This window comes from Andrographis paniculata, unplaced genomic scaffold (assembly GCF_009805555.1).
Source record: "Andrographis paniculata isolate CXL003 unplaced genomic scaffold, ASM980555v1 Contig71END, whole genome shotgun sequence".
Taxonomy (NCBI): domain Eukaryota; kingdom Viridiplantae; phylum Streptophyta; class Magnoliopsida; order Lamiales; family Acanthaceae; genus Andrographis; species Andrographis paniculata.
Window position 1 is genome coordinate 1,973,115 of NW_026137608.1, and position 14,888 is coordinate 1,988,002.

General features: G+C 34.4%; 2 protein-coding genes across 2 annotated transcripts; both read left to right on the top strand.

Annotated features, from left to right (window-relative positions):
* Positions 1-2,787: 2,787 nt before the first annotated feature.
* LOC127264999 (secoisolariciresinol dehydrogenase-like) lies at positions 2,788-4,199 on the top strand. Its single transcript, XM_051294633.1, has 2 exons — positions 2,788-2,865; positions 3,318-4,199. Exons 1-2 carry the CDS (start codon positions 2,831-2,833, stop codon positions 4,090-4,092), a joined length of 810 nt encoding a protein of 269 aa, XP_051150590.1. The 5' UTR covers positions 2,788-2,830; the 3' UTR covers positions 4,093-4,199.
* Positions 4,200-12,110: 7,911 nt separating this feature from the next.
* Positions 12,111-14,058, top strand: LOC127264983 (secoisolariciresinol dehydrogenase-like). The gene is made up of 2 exons (XM_051294604.1): positions 12,111-12,222; positions 13,184-14,058. The coding sequence occupies exons 1-2, from the start codon at positions 12,185-12,187 to the stop codon at positions 13,971-13,973; spliced, it is 828 nt and encodes a 275-aa protein (XP_051150561.1). The 5' UTR covers positions 12,111-12,184; the 3' UTR covers positions 13,974-14,058.
* The last annotated feature ends 830 nt before the right edge of the window (positions 14,059-14,888 follow it).

Here is a 14,888-nt window from a genome sequence, read left to right on the forward strand (position 1 = left end):
AATCAGTTAAAGAAACAGTTGGTAAAGGATTGAAGAATCTGGCATGAAATGCCATCTCCAGTCCTTCCCACGTCTGAATTTGTCCAGGAGGCAGACTTGCAAACCACGAAAACGCTGTTCTAGTAAGAGATAAACCAAACAGCTGCAACTTATAAAAAGGGTTATTGCCAACTTCTCCTAATTGTGCTGTGAACCGACCAACATGTTCTATGGTGGAAGATCCGTCCTCCCCTGAGAATGCATGAAAATCGGGTGGTCGATAATTCCTTGGGAGAGGGTATTCATTAATGATCCTTTCTGGGAAAGGTCTCTGATATGCAGGGCGGTTAACCATCTGAGGAGTTAATCCATACTGATCCCTTAATATATGTGCAATCTCATCAGGATCTACATGAAAGCGTTGATGATCAGGAACATGGAACGGATCCTGCACAAGAATATGAATAGGATCATGTATATATCCTTCAGGCCTGTCCTCCCTTGTATTGTTCGGCTGCGGATTGGTAACCCTTGGTCCCAGTGGAACAGTGTTTGGAAAAGTCAGAGGAGATTTTCCCCTATCCATTCGGTTGGGATTTGTGGCACTTGGGAATGTACTATCCACGAATGATGGCCCTGCGAAATTTGCCTGTGGTCTGGACGGTGATACTCCTGGTGGAGTTTGAGTGGGTTGAAGACTAACCCTTGACAGTGCTTGATCTATCATGTTCTGCATCAGACTCTGTTGCTCACGCAACATGTTCGTTTGTTGCTCACGCAACATATTCTGCATAACCAAAGTGTGCTGGTTGTTCATTTGTTGAACATAAGACCACCAATTAGTTGGTGGTTGTGGGATTTCCCCGGCATTTGGCACAATAGGTGGTGGAACGGATTCTCCCACTGGTGCCGAAGATGATTGAGGTTGTGAACCTGCCATATGGACCCTTCCGATGATACGGCCGGATCTTAGACGTATGAAATTATCGCCGGAATTGGAATGAGCAATTTTGTCTTGCTCCCACTGTGGTCGCCAATTTGTTGATGTAATTTTTCAACAAAAATAAAGTAAAATTCAAAGATATAGAAAATATCCTTAAACTTGATTAATTAGTGCCTGAGATTAGGAATCTCTAAACACTGTACGGTACAGAAAATAAACTGGAAAATAAAAGACTGAAATTTAAAGTGGTGATCCCCAAATCTGACTTTGCTTTGTTGAAGTTGATTGAAGATGCCTTGCCAAATGATGATCCAAATCCTTAAATATTCTCTGGGAAACTGTACTGAAAACCGTCACCCGAACGGTTACAACGTCTCCTTCCCAACCGTCTTCCAACCCTTCTCCTGCTGACACGTGTCCTCAGCAGACCAAAATTATCCCTATACTTCACTCTTTGGCCGACCACAGACCTTCCGCCCTTTTGGCCCGACTGCCACAACCGTATTGGTCCGACTGCCAATCCTCCCGACTTGCAAACCATCTGACTTATTTGGATTAGCAACAGACATCCCGATTAACAAACCATCCGACTTGTTGGTCCCGCCGCAGAGTTCCGACCTGAGAACTTCCCGACCTGAGGGCCTCCCGACCTGCAAACTTCCCGTCCTGATGACTTTCCGTCTTGAGGACCTCCCGACCTGAAGACCCTCCGACTTGAGGTCTTTCCGTCCTGAGGACTGTCCGTCACCTCCCGACCTGAAGACCTTCCGACTTGAGGTCTTTCCGTCCTGAGGACTTTCCGTCTTGAGGGCCTCCCGACCTGAAGACCTTCCGACTTGAGGTCTTTCCGTCCTGAGGACTTTCCGTCTTGAGGACCTACCGACCTGAAGACCTTCCGACCTGAAATCTTTCCGTCCTGAGGACTTTCCATCTTGAGGACCTCCCGACCTGAAGACCTTCCGACTTGAGGTCTTTCCGTCTTGAGGACCTACCGACCTGAAGACCTTCCGACCTGAGGTCTTTCCGTCTTGAGGACCTCCCGACCTGAAGACCTTCCGACTTGAGGTCTTTCCGTCTTGAGGACCTTCCGACCTGAGGTCTTTCCGTCTTGAGGACCTACCGACCTGAGGTCCTTCCGTCCTGAGGACTTTCCTTAGAAATAAACCTATTTTCCTTGAGCTAGTTCAATCAACTCTATTGCCAGGCCCATTCTTCTTTTTACCTTGGGCTTTTAACCTAATTCTAAATTTCGTACGTAACAATATTTTTTATAAAAAAAAATTGTGATTACTTTATAATATATAAAATAAAATAAAAATTTGAAAATATATTTAAAATATTTAAGACTGCATTTCATGGGTAGACTCTAGTTATTATTATGTAAAAAAATCCCTAATTGCTACTATTTTTCTTTTTTTTTGTTGGAAAGACGTGAGAATCCGCAGCAGCTGCCCGAAAATGAGCACGGGGTAAACCTCCGATCGAACCTAATACTCTGCAAATCAGGTCCGACGGGAAAGTCACACTAGGCGAACCATGTATGGCGGGACTTCACGGTCACAAATCCAACCACTACACCACCAGACCATCCCTTACGGAACGTAATTGCGACTATTTGAGTGCCCATAAAGTAAACCATCTTAAAAATAATAGACTGCAAACTACAGCGGGAGCTGTTGCTAAGGTAAAGTGAAGAATTCTGATTAATGTAACATTGAAATTGTAGTACGACAATGGAATTGGTCAAAACGCTTGTTTGACAATCAACAAATTAATATACACCCAACGTTTGCCTTAGGGCAATAGATACAATATATAATATCCCTATGGATGATCTGATCACAACTTCCTTTAAATAGATCGACTGCATTTTCCAAACTTCACACATTCAATTCATTTCTCACATCCATGGCGACCCCTTCCGTTTCTCAACTTGCTCGGAGGTAATTAGCCATATTTTCCGAATTTAGAATAATTATATTTTCTACTCTCATTGCTCTACAATTGACAAAAAGAAGTTAATAACAAATTATATTGATGTTTGATCGTAAAATTTGATCGAGAAGTATAATCATTTTACCGGCGGTGGTCATAATGTTGATTGAGAAGTATAAAATAGATATGAGAAACAGATACTGATACTTTATACAATATATGTTGTTTGTAATATTTTATGTACTATCTAAAAGATTTTTATGTATTGAATAACGCAATCCACATAATGCTAAAAAATATTCGATCAGCACCCTAACAGAAATGCATTTGTTACAATGATATCTCATTATTGATCAAGCAATTCTCTTGAAAAATAGTAACAATTTTGTTTTACGATACACCGATCATTAATACATATATATGTGTGTATATATATGTGCGCATATTTATATCTACATAGACTAGAAGGCAAAGTAGCACTCATAACAGGCGGAGCTAGCGGGATAGGAGAATGCACGGCCAAGCTCTTCGCCAAACACGGCGCAAAAGTAGTAATCGCCGACATTCAAGATGATCTCGCCAATTCAGTCATCGAGACCATCGGCCCCTCCAACTCCACATTCGTCCATTGTGATGTCACTGACGAGGAGCATATCAAGAACGCAGTGGACACCGCAATTTCCAAGTACGGCAAGCTGGACATCATGTTCAACAACGCAGGTATTGCCGACGCCGCCAAGCCCCAAATCATGGATAACCAAAAGGATGACTTCGAGCGCGTGCTGAGCATCAACGTCGTAGGAGTCTTCCTAGGTATGAAGCACGCAGCACGTGTGATGGTCCCGGCGCGCACGGGCACAATCATCTCGACCTCGAGCGCGGCCTCAGGATTGGCCGGCGCAGCCACACACGCCTACACGTGCTCAAAGCACGCGGTAGTGGGACTTACCAAGAACCTCGCGATCGAGCTGGGACAGTTCGGGATTAGGGTTAATTGCATATCGCCACACGGGGTTGCCACGCCGATGGTCACGAAATTCTTCGGGGCCGACGAAGAAGCCGTGGAGGAGTTCATGGGCTCGAAGGCACCTCTAAAAGGGGTGGTTTTGAAGGTTGAAGATATTGCTAATGCTGCCCTATTTTTGGCGAGTGATGAGGCCAAATATGTGAGTGGACAAAACTTATTCATAGATGGAGCTGTCACTATATGCAATTCTGGATTTAAAATGTTCTGAGGTTATATGTAATCCATTTATGTATCATTGTTATGTTGGATTTCGAAATAAGCTTATCTTTTAAGTATGTATTGGATTAGAAGCTAGATCGCATCGCAGTGTTTTCTTGTGAGATTTTGGTTTTGAATTTTAATTTTGAATAGTAAAATTTTTAATTGAATAGTTGTTTGATTTGATATAAATATGTGTCATGTGATTAAAATTAGATTTTAGTGTAATAAAATAAATAAAAATTGAGTGTTAGATTTGATATTTTTGAGAAAAAAATAAATTAGAATAGTAAAATCAGAAGTAAAATTTTACAAATAAAGCTGATCTATCCAACCAATATATGAAATTTAGTTTATGAGTATGTAGCCTCGATTGGTGAAACATAACTTGAATTGCATATTGTTATTGAAATAATTGGATGGATGGCTATTGTTACTAATCCTTAATAGACACCACACAAGATATAAAAAAAAAATGCTTAAATATATATTTTAATTCTAAAATTTACGAAGTCTTAAGGATGACTAAGTTGATTTTACTATTTTATTCTCCATTATTTTGTCTTTTTTCATTTTTGCCTTTTTTAAAAAAAGAAAATTAAAAAAATATCCAATCAATTCATTACAAACCGGAGGTTCCACTGGAACCACCATCGAACCAAAATAGAACTTATTTTTTATACAAGTTGATTTTTATATTCTTCAAACCATGCATGAACTACCTGTTCAAACATATTGATTTTGGTTTGACCAGCAATTATTTTTTGAAAAAATATATATATATATCAATCACTTTGATCAAGAACGAGAGAAATTAAAAAAAAAAAGAGAAAAATAAAGAAAAGAAACACTGAGAAAATAACGTTTACATGCTCCTTTGGCACGTTTATATAGAAATGAATAGCTTTTGGATTATGTAACGTCTGAAAACTTTTCAACGGTTATGGTAAGTATCTTCTCACTACAAGAAAAAATTATTTTTGTAACAAAATTTTTTTGTCTCTAAATCTACTTTTTCCGTTACTAATGACATTAGAGACGGAATTAGTAATGGAAATTACGTTAGCTACGTGAACTTTAGGGACGAAATTTCATTACAAATATATTATTTTTTTGTAGTGTCTTAGAATATATTGGTCAAGTAATTGAGGTTTTTATGAATGATTTTAGTGCCTATGGTAATAGTTTTGAGGTATGTCTTGATAATTTGACTTTGATTTTACAAAGATTCATTAAAACAAAATTGGTTGTTAATGGGAAAAAGATTTCAGTTCATGATGATTGAAAATGGAATTATCCTTGGTCATTTGGTTTCTTGGAACAAAGAGAAAGAAGTGAAAGGATGAAAAGAAGAAGAAAAAATAGAGAGAAATTGATGCGTGCATGGCTGCCGGTAGCTGTGGGTGTAAAATTATTAGGGTGAATTTTTTATTATATATTAATTATGGATTTATATCCCAAATTGACAAGTTTTGGCTAACAATACTTCATATATAAAATATGATTAATTAACGAAAATAAATTCAAAATAATAATAATATGGAATCGAAAAAAAAATTAACACAATTAATCAAAAGGCTAAAAGATTTTTCTGAAAATTGAGAAGAAAAACAAAACACAAACAAACAGGGCTATAATCACTTTCATGAGTTAAGAATTTAATATCTAAAAAAACAGTTCCTTAATTACATAAATTGGAATCGAACTACTTCCATGTTTGATCGTTTTTAGATTCATCTAAAATATAGAGTAAAAATCAATTTTGATTCCAATCAAACCTATTTTTTTCATTTTTGGTCTCATTAAAAAAAATTTATCAAAATTAGTCACTACAAAAAAATAAATTATCATTTTTGATCCCACCGTTAAAATTTTAACGGAATAAATATTGTGATATATTTTTTAATTGAAACAACACGCCCGTGTTAGCGTGTTTTAGTTAACACAGGTGTGTTTGTTCCAAATCATTTGTCACATCAGATTCCGTTATGGTCACGTCAGCTTATTTCGTTGAAATTTTAACGGTGGATAAAAAATGATAATTTATTTTTTGTATGGGACTAATTTGAAAATTTTTTTGAATGGGACCAAAAAAAAAAAAAAAGAAAGATTTGATTGGAATCAAAATTGATTTTTACTCCAAAATATATTCTTCGTCATCGCAACGAACAAAGACGCCTTCGATGGATTTACACTGCGGACGGAGGACGGTGGACTTCCTCCGGTCACTAAAAAAATAATATATTAGTAACAGAATTTCGTCCCTAAAATTCAAGTAGCTAACATTATTTCATCTCTAATGTCATTAGTAACGAAAAAAGTAAATTTAAAGACGAAAAAACTTTGTTACAAAAATAATATTTCGTGGGTTTGACAACACATAATAGAACCAACCAACAACAGGTGTATGCATGATTCGCCGTCGCGGATCGTTGTCACCGATGGGCCTCTACCGTTCCAGATACATCGCGATGTATCGGCGCGCTGCATCGGTCAAATATCGGACAATAAAATTTTTTATATATAATTTATATTAAAAAATATCATAAACTATTAAAATATATCAAATCATAAATATAATGAATTTTAAAAATATATTATAATTTAAAATCTTGTTTTAAAAAATATTTTTAATAATATATTTACACTTAATTATAAGTTATTCTACAGTATAATATTAATTTTAATAAAAACTAATTTTTATAAATCAAATAAAAACTAAATACAATTCTAAAATTAATTAAAATAACCTAATACTTAGTCGAACCTAAAAATTAAATAAATAAATTATTTTTATACTATATTTAATAAAATTAAATTAATTAAATTAAAATAATTAATTGGGTATTTCCCAAATTTCTTTTAAATCAATTTTTTCCCACACAGGCATTCTTCTTTTCCAACCCTGCAGGAATCTTCTTCTCCAATCCATCCTGCACGATCTTCTTCTTCCTCAGACCCCTTCTTTTTTCCAACCCTCCTTACTCACACACAAGAAATAGCGACAAACACACCTTAGAATGATAAAATGAAAATTTGAGCGAGTTTAGAAAGATTTTGCAAAAAATGGGATATTTTCTTCTTACCGGAACGGTCCTGCCCGTTCCCGTTCTGGACTCGGCCGATCCGGCGAACCGCTGTATGGCTATCCTCTCACGACGACGCATAAATCTACGTCTCCGGGCGTTGCCTGTTATGCTCCGGAGATTAGCTGGAAATGTTAGACTTTCTCCGGTGAACAACTACGACAATTCCCGCCAGCAGCTCCGGGTGGCTGGACTAGGGATGGCATACCGTACCGTACCGAAAATATCGGTCGATACCGATACCATACCCAACTTTTCGGTATGACGAAAATACATACCGGTGCCGTACTGAAAGTTTCAATATACCGAATTTCGGCATACCGAAATTTTTGGTACGGTACCGGTATATACCGTTTATACTGAAAATTTCAATTTTGGTATAATACCGATATATACCACTTATACTGAAAATTTTGATTTCGGTAGATACTGGTATATATCGATTATACCGAAAATATAATTTTAAATTTCAAAATAATTAAAAAAATTAATAAATATCACAATTCTCCACCATAAAAATATATCATGAAAAATCAATATATTTTCAATAGTTTATATATTTTTTTGTTATGATTTTTAAAAAAATTAATAATTACCATTTATATTAATAATTAAATTATTTAATAAAAATAATATCGGTATCGAAATTTTCAGTATTTTCGACACGATACGGTACGATAAATCGGTATTTCGATAAATTTCTTCATCCCTAGGCTGGGCAGTGATTTCCAACAGCTGTCTTCTCCGAACAGATTCGGGGAAAGGTCTATCTCCTCCGCCAGACATCATCAGAGACAGATTCTTTCCAATCATCTCCAATATTCGATCTTTCACCGGCCTTCTTGGAACTTCGAATTAAGGCTCAAACCCAGGTGCAAATAGCCCATATCCCCAAGTTGAAGATGATGCAAATGATTCGAATAAACTCCTATTTATAGGCGCTACCAGAACTTCTATAATTTGCGAGCTGGTGCAATGATTTTCAATCGTTCGATCTAACAGGTGTGAATTTAAGCGATATGGATTCATCCTACAAGGATCATGGTAAATTTTTCTGGACTTGAAGCTGAGCCAATTATTCCTTTGACTCTTCAGTAATTCACACTCTCTTGTCTTCTGAAAGCGAGGGAGGATCGCGACCTCTGACAATGCGACTGGTCAAAATGCAACTTTGTCAGTTTTTTTTTTATTTTTACCACACGAACCGATTTCTCCCTGATCTATGTCTTTGAACGCAATTGAAATTTCTCAAAATCGCCGAGGCATAGCAAATAATACAAAAGAAATTAAAATATGTTTGCCAAGGCATTTTGGTACACTTAACCACATATTTAGTCTAAAATCTCCACATATGCTTATGAAAATTATTAAGAGAATATGCTTAAAATCAGCGTTATCAATATAGATTTTAGCCTATGCATTTTCTGCAAATATAAACAATCTTGTGAATCTGCCGGCAACACAAAAAGCATAAAGTAATTAATTATCAATTTGCTGCAAATGCATCATTTATTTGGACTTTTAATTCACTTCAACTTGTACGAAGATCCGGACAATTTGAAGGAACTTTCTAGTTATTATTTTTTTTCCCTAATTGATCAGTTTCTTCTCCTAAAGTAAGGAAATATAACTTGTCAAAGTGCCAATCAAAAAATCAGAGTCATAAATAAATCACCAATAAATACTTAAAATATTTTATAATAGATATCAACTCGTATCCAATATATATCTCAAATCTTTGTCAAGGGATCCATTTTTGTACATTAATTTTATTGGGGAGTTTTTGTTATTGCTTGTTGAGTCTGATTAGTATTTTTTTTTTTAGTTGTAGTCTCTTTACAAGCAATTCTATGACCATTTTGTATATATAGATGTGGTACAAGATGCTCATTATCAATCCTAATAGATATATAATAATCATCAAATGTGTATGATGAATTACCAGTATTATCAACAAGAATTTTCTTTATTGAATGATAAGAAAATTTTGATCATAATTTATTTATTTGAGGAACAACCTAGCAAAAGTTAAATTATAGGTCGAGAATAAATATACACACGATTATTTAATAGATGTATCGATAAGTTCCCTAAAATATTTGAATGATTTGCATGCTTGATATATAGGTCCATATATACATCACTATAAATTTGTTCTAAAATTGTAAGGGATTTAGTTTCCACTTTTGCAGGAGAATGATCTAATTATTAACTTTTTTGTGTGAGCAAGCAACACAATTAAACTCATTTGTATTAAACGTATTTTGATTTTTCAAAATATGGTCATATATATTTTTCATAATTTGTCTCATCGTAATAGAAACAGAATGTCAAAGTCGATCATGTCAAATTATAAAATTTGTAAACTTGTGATATGTCTACTATATTTTTAAATTATGTTCACCTTATCATATAAGTCAGAAGATAATGAAGACAAATTTTTTCCTTTGATGAACTTTGTAATTAACAAAAATTTATTATTTGTCTTATTCAATATTTCTATAATACTATTTTGACGAATATCATTAAAATTTAGCAATTTTTTTTATTTGAAATTTGCTAGAAAATAGTGAATTTGGAATATTAAGATTTACTAAGAAATATATCTATATTTAGCATTATATTAAGTTGAGAAATAAGTCGTGTTTGTTTGTTATATATTTTTCTCTACAAACGGACAAATCCATGTCTCTCAAACACACCCACGCTGACTTGTTTGTGTGTATGTGTCTGTATACAATGACGAAACTAAAATCTAAATTCCGGACAAAATTTTATAATTTATTTAATATTTAATTAATAAATTTAAATAAAAAATAATGACAGAATTACCCATAAATTTAGATAGTGTTGGGGGCAAATTGTATATTAATACATAAAAATTAATATTTTTAACACTAAAAAAATCATAAAAAATTGGGTTTGGGGGTCAATTGCCTCTCAAGCCCTAGTGTAGTTTCGTCCCTGTTTGTATATATACACATGTTTGTGTTTGTTTGTTCTTGTTTGTGTGTGTTTGTATACTTATGTGTTGTTGTGTTTGTGTGTGTTTGTCCATGTCGTGTGTGTATTTTGTATGTGTGTTTGAGAATTCTGTGTTCTGGGTCGTCTGAAATTTTTTTCGGTGAACTCTCCTTTTAGATTTTATTTTTTTCTTTATAAATATTTAAAAGTAACTTTGGAAATTTCGAGATCCTTGAAATAAAAACGCTATGCGCCTTCGGTGTTTGTTATTTTGGATATGGACTCGAAATTTTCGAGACTGTCTTCAATAGCTTTAGAAATGTTGAAACTGTTTAAAATTGTCTTGGAATTTCTGAGCGTACCAAAAGGACAATGAGTTTTGCTTTTCAGGTATCATTCCGAGGCAATAAAAAATAACGTCGGAACTAGTTCAAATTCAAAGCTAATTTACGTGGTCAAAACTAATATTTTTATATTTATATATATATATATATACATATATGAATTTAAGGATGTATATATACACTACAAAAAAATAAAATATTTGTAACGGAATTCCGTCCCTAAAGTTCACGTAGCTAACGTAATTCCAGTCCTAATTCCGTCTCTAATGTCATTAGTAACGAAAAAAGTAGATTTAGTGACAGAAAAATTTTATTACAAAAATGAATTTTTCTTGTAATGATACGCGTGTATGAATGATTTAGATAGCTGAGTGAAGATTGTGTAAAATCGTGAGTGCATGTTTGTGTAAGTAGGTATGTAGAGAGAGATTTGAAAAAAAGAAAGAAACAACAACAATGAGGTTTGAAAGTGATTTCGATTCAACACAACGGATCTATTTATAGACTTTTGAAATATTAATTAGTCATCAAATTAATCATTTGGCAATATAAAACGAAAGTATCTACAAAAACATATACGTACTTAATTCATAAAAATGACACCTATTGAGTCATAATAGCAACAAAAATATGGAGTGGTTGGAGTTTTATTCTCTCATTGCTCTATAAAAGACTTAAATATATTATATTAAGCATTCATATTTGTAACTTATTTATTTGTTCATTAATCATTATTTTTTTATTTTTTTATTTTTTATAATGTAGAAATTCGCAGTTGCCCATTGAGTTTGAGAACCCATGACCTCACTCTCATAAATCCAACCCCTACACCTCCATCATCACCACCAGATCATCCATTACGGCACCATTAATGATTATTTCTTCATCAGTCATCACATTCGCCAATCTCTTCAACCCTCTCGGGCATATTTATGCAATCCCAAAATATCTTTTCTATCTATTGGGCTATCAAAATCCATTAACCAGCATAATTACAAGCCCAAACCCTCTTTTTTTTTTGAATTAAAAATTATATCCAAAACAGTATCCAATTAGGGCTGGGCAAAAAGATCGAACCGAATCGTCGAATTTTTGAACTAACTTGAATCGAACTGAATTTTCGGTTAACCGAGCAAATTCAGTTCGAATACAAATACTGCATATTTGATATTTGTTCGGTTCGGTTTGGTTTCGGTTTTTCATATTTTTTTCGGTTCGGTTAACCGAACCGAATATATTTATGTATTTATATCATTATATTTTAAAATTTATATTAATAATTATTTACGGTTCGGTTTCGGTTCGGATATTTGAAATATTTGCAAATATTTTTTATTTAATTAGAATTTTAATTTTTTTTATATATATTTTCTTAATTTCAGTTCGGTTCGAGTTATTTGCAAATATTACAAATATTTTCGATTAACCGAAATTTTCAGTTCGAATACGGTTCGTAATTTCGGGTATTTGTTCGGTTTGATTCGGTTATCAAATGCCTGCATATTTGCAAATAACCGAACCGTGCCCACCCCTATCCAGTATCCGTTGGCCATGTCGCGACATACACGCTCAGAGAATAGCTGTCTATGTCCTCTTTTTAAGTCACCCAAATAATTGATCATCTCTTTCGTAGTGGTAGAGCTAACTTTCTAATTAATACAGCAACCTTTGACTGCTTCACTTTCGCACAGCTCGCTATCTCAATTCCATGGCAGCCTCTTCACTTACTCGTGCAATTGCTGAAAGGTCAGTCAATCAAACAATTGAGTTCTTTGCTTCGTCATTCTCTGCTTTCATCGAATAAATCCTCAATTTCTTGCTGCTTTTATTTCTCATGAATTCTTCACACTTTCTCTAATCAATCTACATTAAAAGTTCAAACTTTATTTATAGTCTTCATTCTACTGTCCTATTAATTAAACAATTGAGTGAGTCTTTTTTAGGTGTCTATTTTATTTTGAAATATACTCCCTAGTAAGCTTTCTTTTTTACTTTTACACGAATGAAGATAAATCGGTATTTTATAAATATAGTGTAATAAAATACTCTAATGTTCATTTTACTTTTGACATTACAATAAAAATAATGTGAAAAAGTGAAAAGCAAAACTATTTTGATATTTAATTGATATTTTATTAAAACTGACATGCAATATTATAATAATACTAATAATAATAAAATTCAAGAAAAACCTTCGAAATAAAAAATATTTGATGTGTTTGTTTACACAACACATTTTCACCAATTTCATATTATTCATTTTTAAAAAAACATCACATTAAATACAAACCTCTATCTAAACAAAGCTCGGTTTAAATTTTATATTGAGATTTGAATAGTAAAAATTTTGAATATGAATAAGTGTATGATGCAACATAAATAGATGTTGACGTGATGTTTTGAATATAAAATTAATTTTTAATATAATATAAAAAATTAAGTGTTTGACTTAATATTTTTTATAAAAAAAAAAATTGATAAAAATAGTAAAAATATGCGTAAATCCTTCCAACAAACACACTATAAATAATACTAGTGCATAACATATATATAGATTGGAAGCCCTCAACCCCTCTCTTTTGGTTGGAGTTCGAGTTCTATAATGCCGATTTCTATTTCTCTATTCCTTTCGTATTCTTGGTTTGGAAGTTCATAATATTTAAACAAATGACTTCGAATAACATCATAAAAAAACATAAATATATAGATTGGAAGGAAAAGTTGCGTTGATAACCGGAGGAGCCAGCGGAATAGGCGAATGCACAGCGAAGCTCTTCGCTAACCACGGCGCAAAAGTGGCGATTGCGGACATCCAAGATGAACGAGCTCATTCAGTGGTCGACGCCATCGGCCAAGCCCGCTCTACCTTCATCCACTGCGACGTCACCAACGAGGACCATGTTCGAAATGCCGTGGACGCCACAGTCTCCAAATACAACAAGCTCGACATCATGTTCAACAACGCCGGCGTCTGCATAGTCCCCACCCCCCGCATCGTCGAGACCAAGAAATCAGACTTCGAGCGAGTGCTGAATGTCAACACGACCGGCGTATTCCTAGGGATGAAGCACGCCGCACGCGTGATGATCCCAGCTCGGACCGGCGCCATCATCTCAAGCTCGAGCATGGCCGCCGAGTTAGCAGGATGCGGCCCCCACGCGTACACGTGCTCCAAGTGCGGTGTCGTGGGGCTCACGAAGAACGTTGCCGTCGAGCTCGGGCAGTTTGGAATACGGGTTAATTGCATATCGCCGTATGGGGCGGCGACGCCGATGGCCACGGAATTTATGGGAGTAGGTGCCGAGGAAGTCGAGCAGTTTTTCTACTCTAAGGCAAATCTGAAAGGGACTGTCTTGAAGGTCGATGATATTGCAAATGCTGCTCTTTTCTTGGCGAGTGATGATGCTAAGTATGTGAGTGGACAGAATTTGGTCGTCGATGGCGGGTTTAGTATTACCAACGCTGCATTCCAAATGTTCGAAAATGCAGAAACTTAGCCATTTTTTATTTTATTACAAGGCAAAATTGTCCATAACTTTCTCATGGTTTTGAAACTCAGCCTAAATTATCTTCTACTTTAAAAATTGCATGACGTCCCTTATATTTTACAAGATGTTGCATGAAACTACTTTGTGGTTTCGAAACTCAGCATAAATCTTCATTTTACTTTAAAAAAATTGCATAATGCTCACTTATACTTTCAAAAATATTGCATAAAATCCCCATGCTATGCAAAACATATAGATAAGAAATCATTTTCTTATCACACGAGGAAAGTTTCACGGTGGTTGGATTTCATGCAACGTTTTTTAAAGTATATGGGGTACCATGCAATTTTTAAAGTATAGGGAGATTTTACGCTGAATTTCAAAACCACAGGAGAGTAATAAGTAATTTTACCTTATTTTAATCTGATGATCAATGCAATAAGAAGAAAATTGTTTCTTTGTATTTTAATTTCAAACAAAAATGCTTTCCAGATTGTGTTTGAGTGAGACAGGGAAGAAGACATTGTTTTAATGCACTGTGGAGCCATCAAAACAGCAAATTGGCACATTTAGGGACAGTTTTTTAAAGCAAAATAATTTTAGAAATGGTTTTGAGTATGTTCCCTTTTGGGCAAAAGTCACGTGTTTGTTTGGGGGTTTGTATTTTAGATTGGAATTTGAATAGTAAAAATTTTAAATATGAATAGTTACATGATCATATATAAATAGGTATTGATGTGATGGTTTAAATATAAAATTAATTTTTGGTATAATATGAAAAATAAAAAAATAAGTATTTAATTTGATGTTTTTGGCGAAAAATTTTTGGTGAATAGTAAAAAAATATGTATAAATCCTTCAAACAAACACATGGTTTTAGGGTGTGTTTAATTGGAGGAAGGTTATGATGCTAGGTAATTACTA

Bases quoted from the DNA above. Each gene is read 5' to 3' on its own strand.
- LOC127264999 (XM_051294633.1), top strand. From the start codon at position 2,831: ATGGCGACCCCTTCCGTTTCTCAACTTGCTCGGAG. The intron at 2,866-3,317 runs GTAATTAGCCAT...ATATCTACATAG, and splicing joins GTTTCTCAACTTGCTCGGAG to ACTAGAAGGCAAAGTAGCAC.
- LOC127264983 (XM_051294604.1), top strand. From the start codon at position 12,185: ATGGCAGCCTCTTCACTTACTCGTGCAATTGCTGAAAG. The intron at 12,223-13,183 runs GTCAGTCAATCA...ATAAATATATAG, and splicing joins ACTCGTGCAATTGCTGAAAG to ATTGGAAGGAAAAGTTGCGT.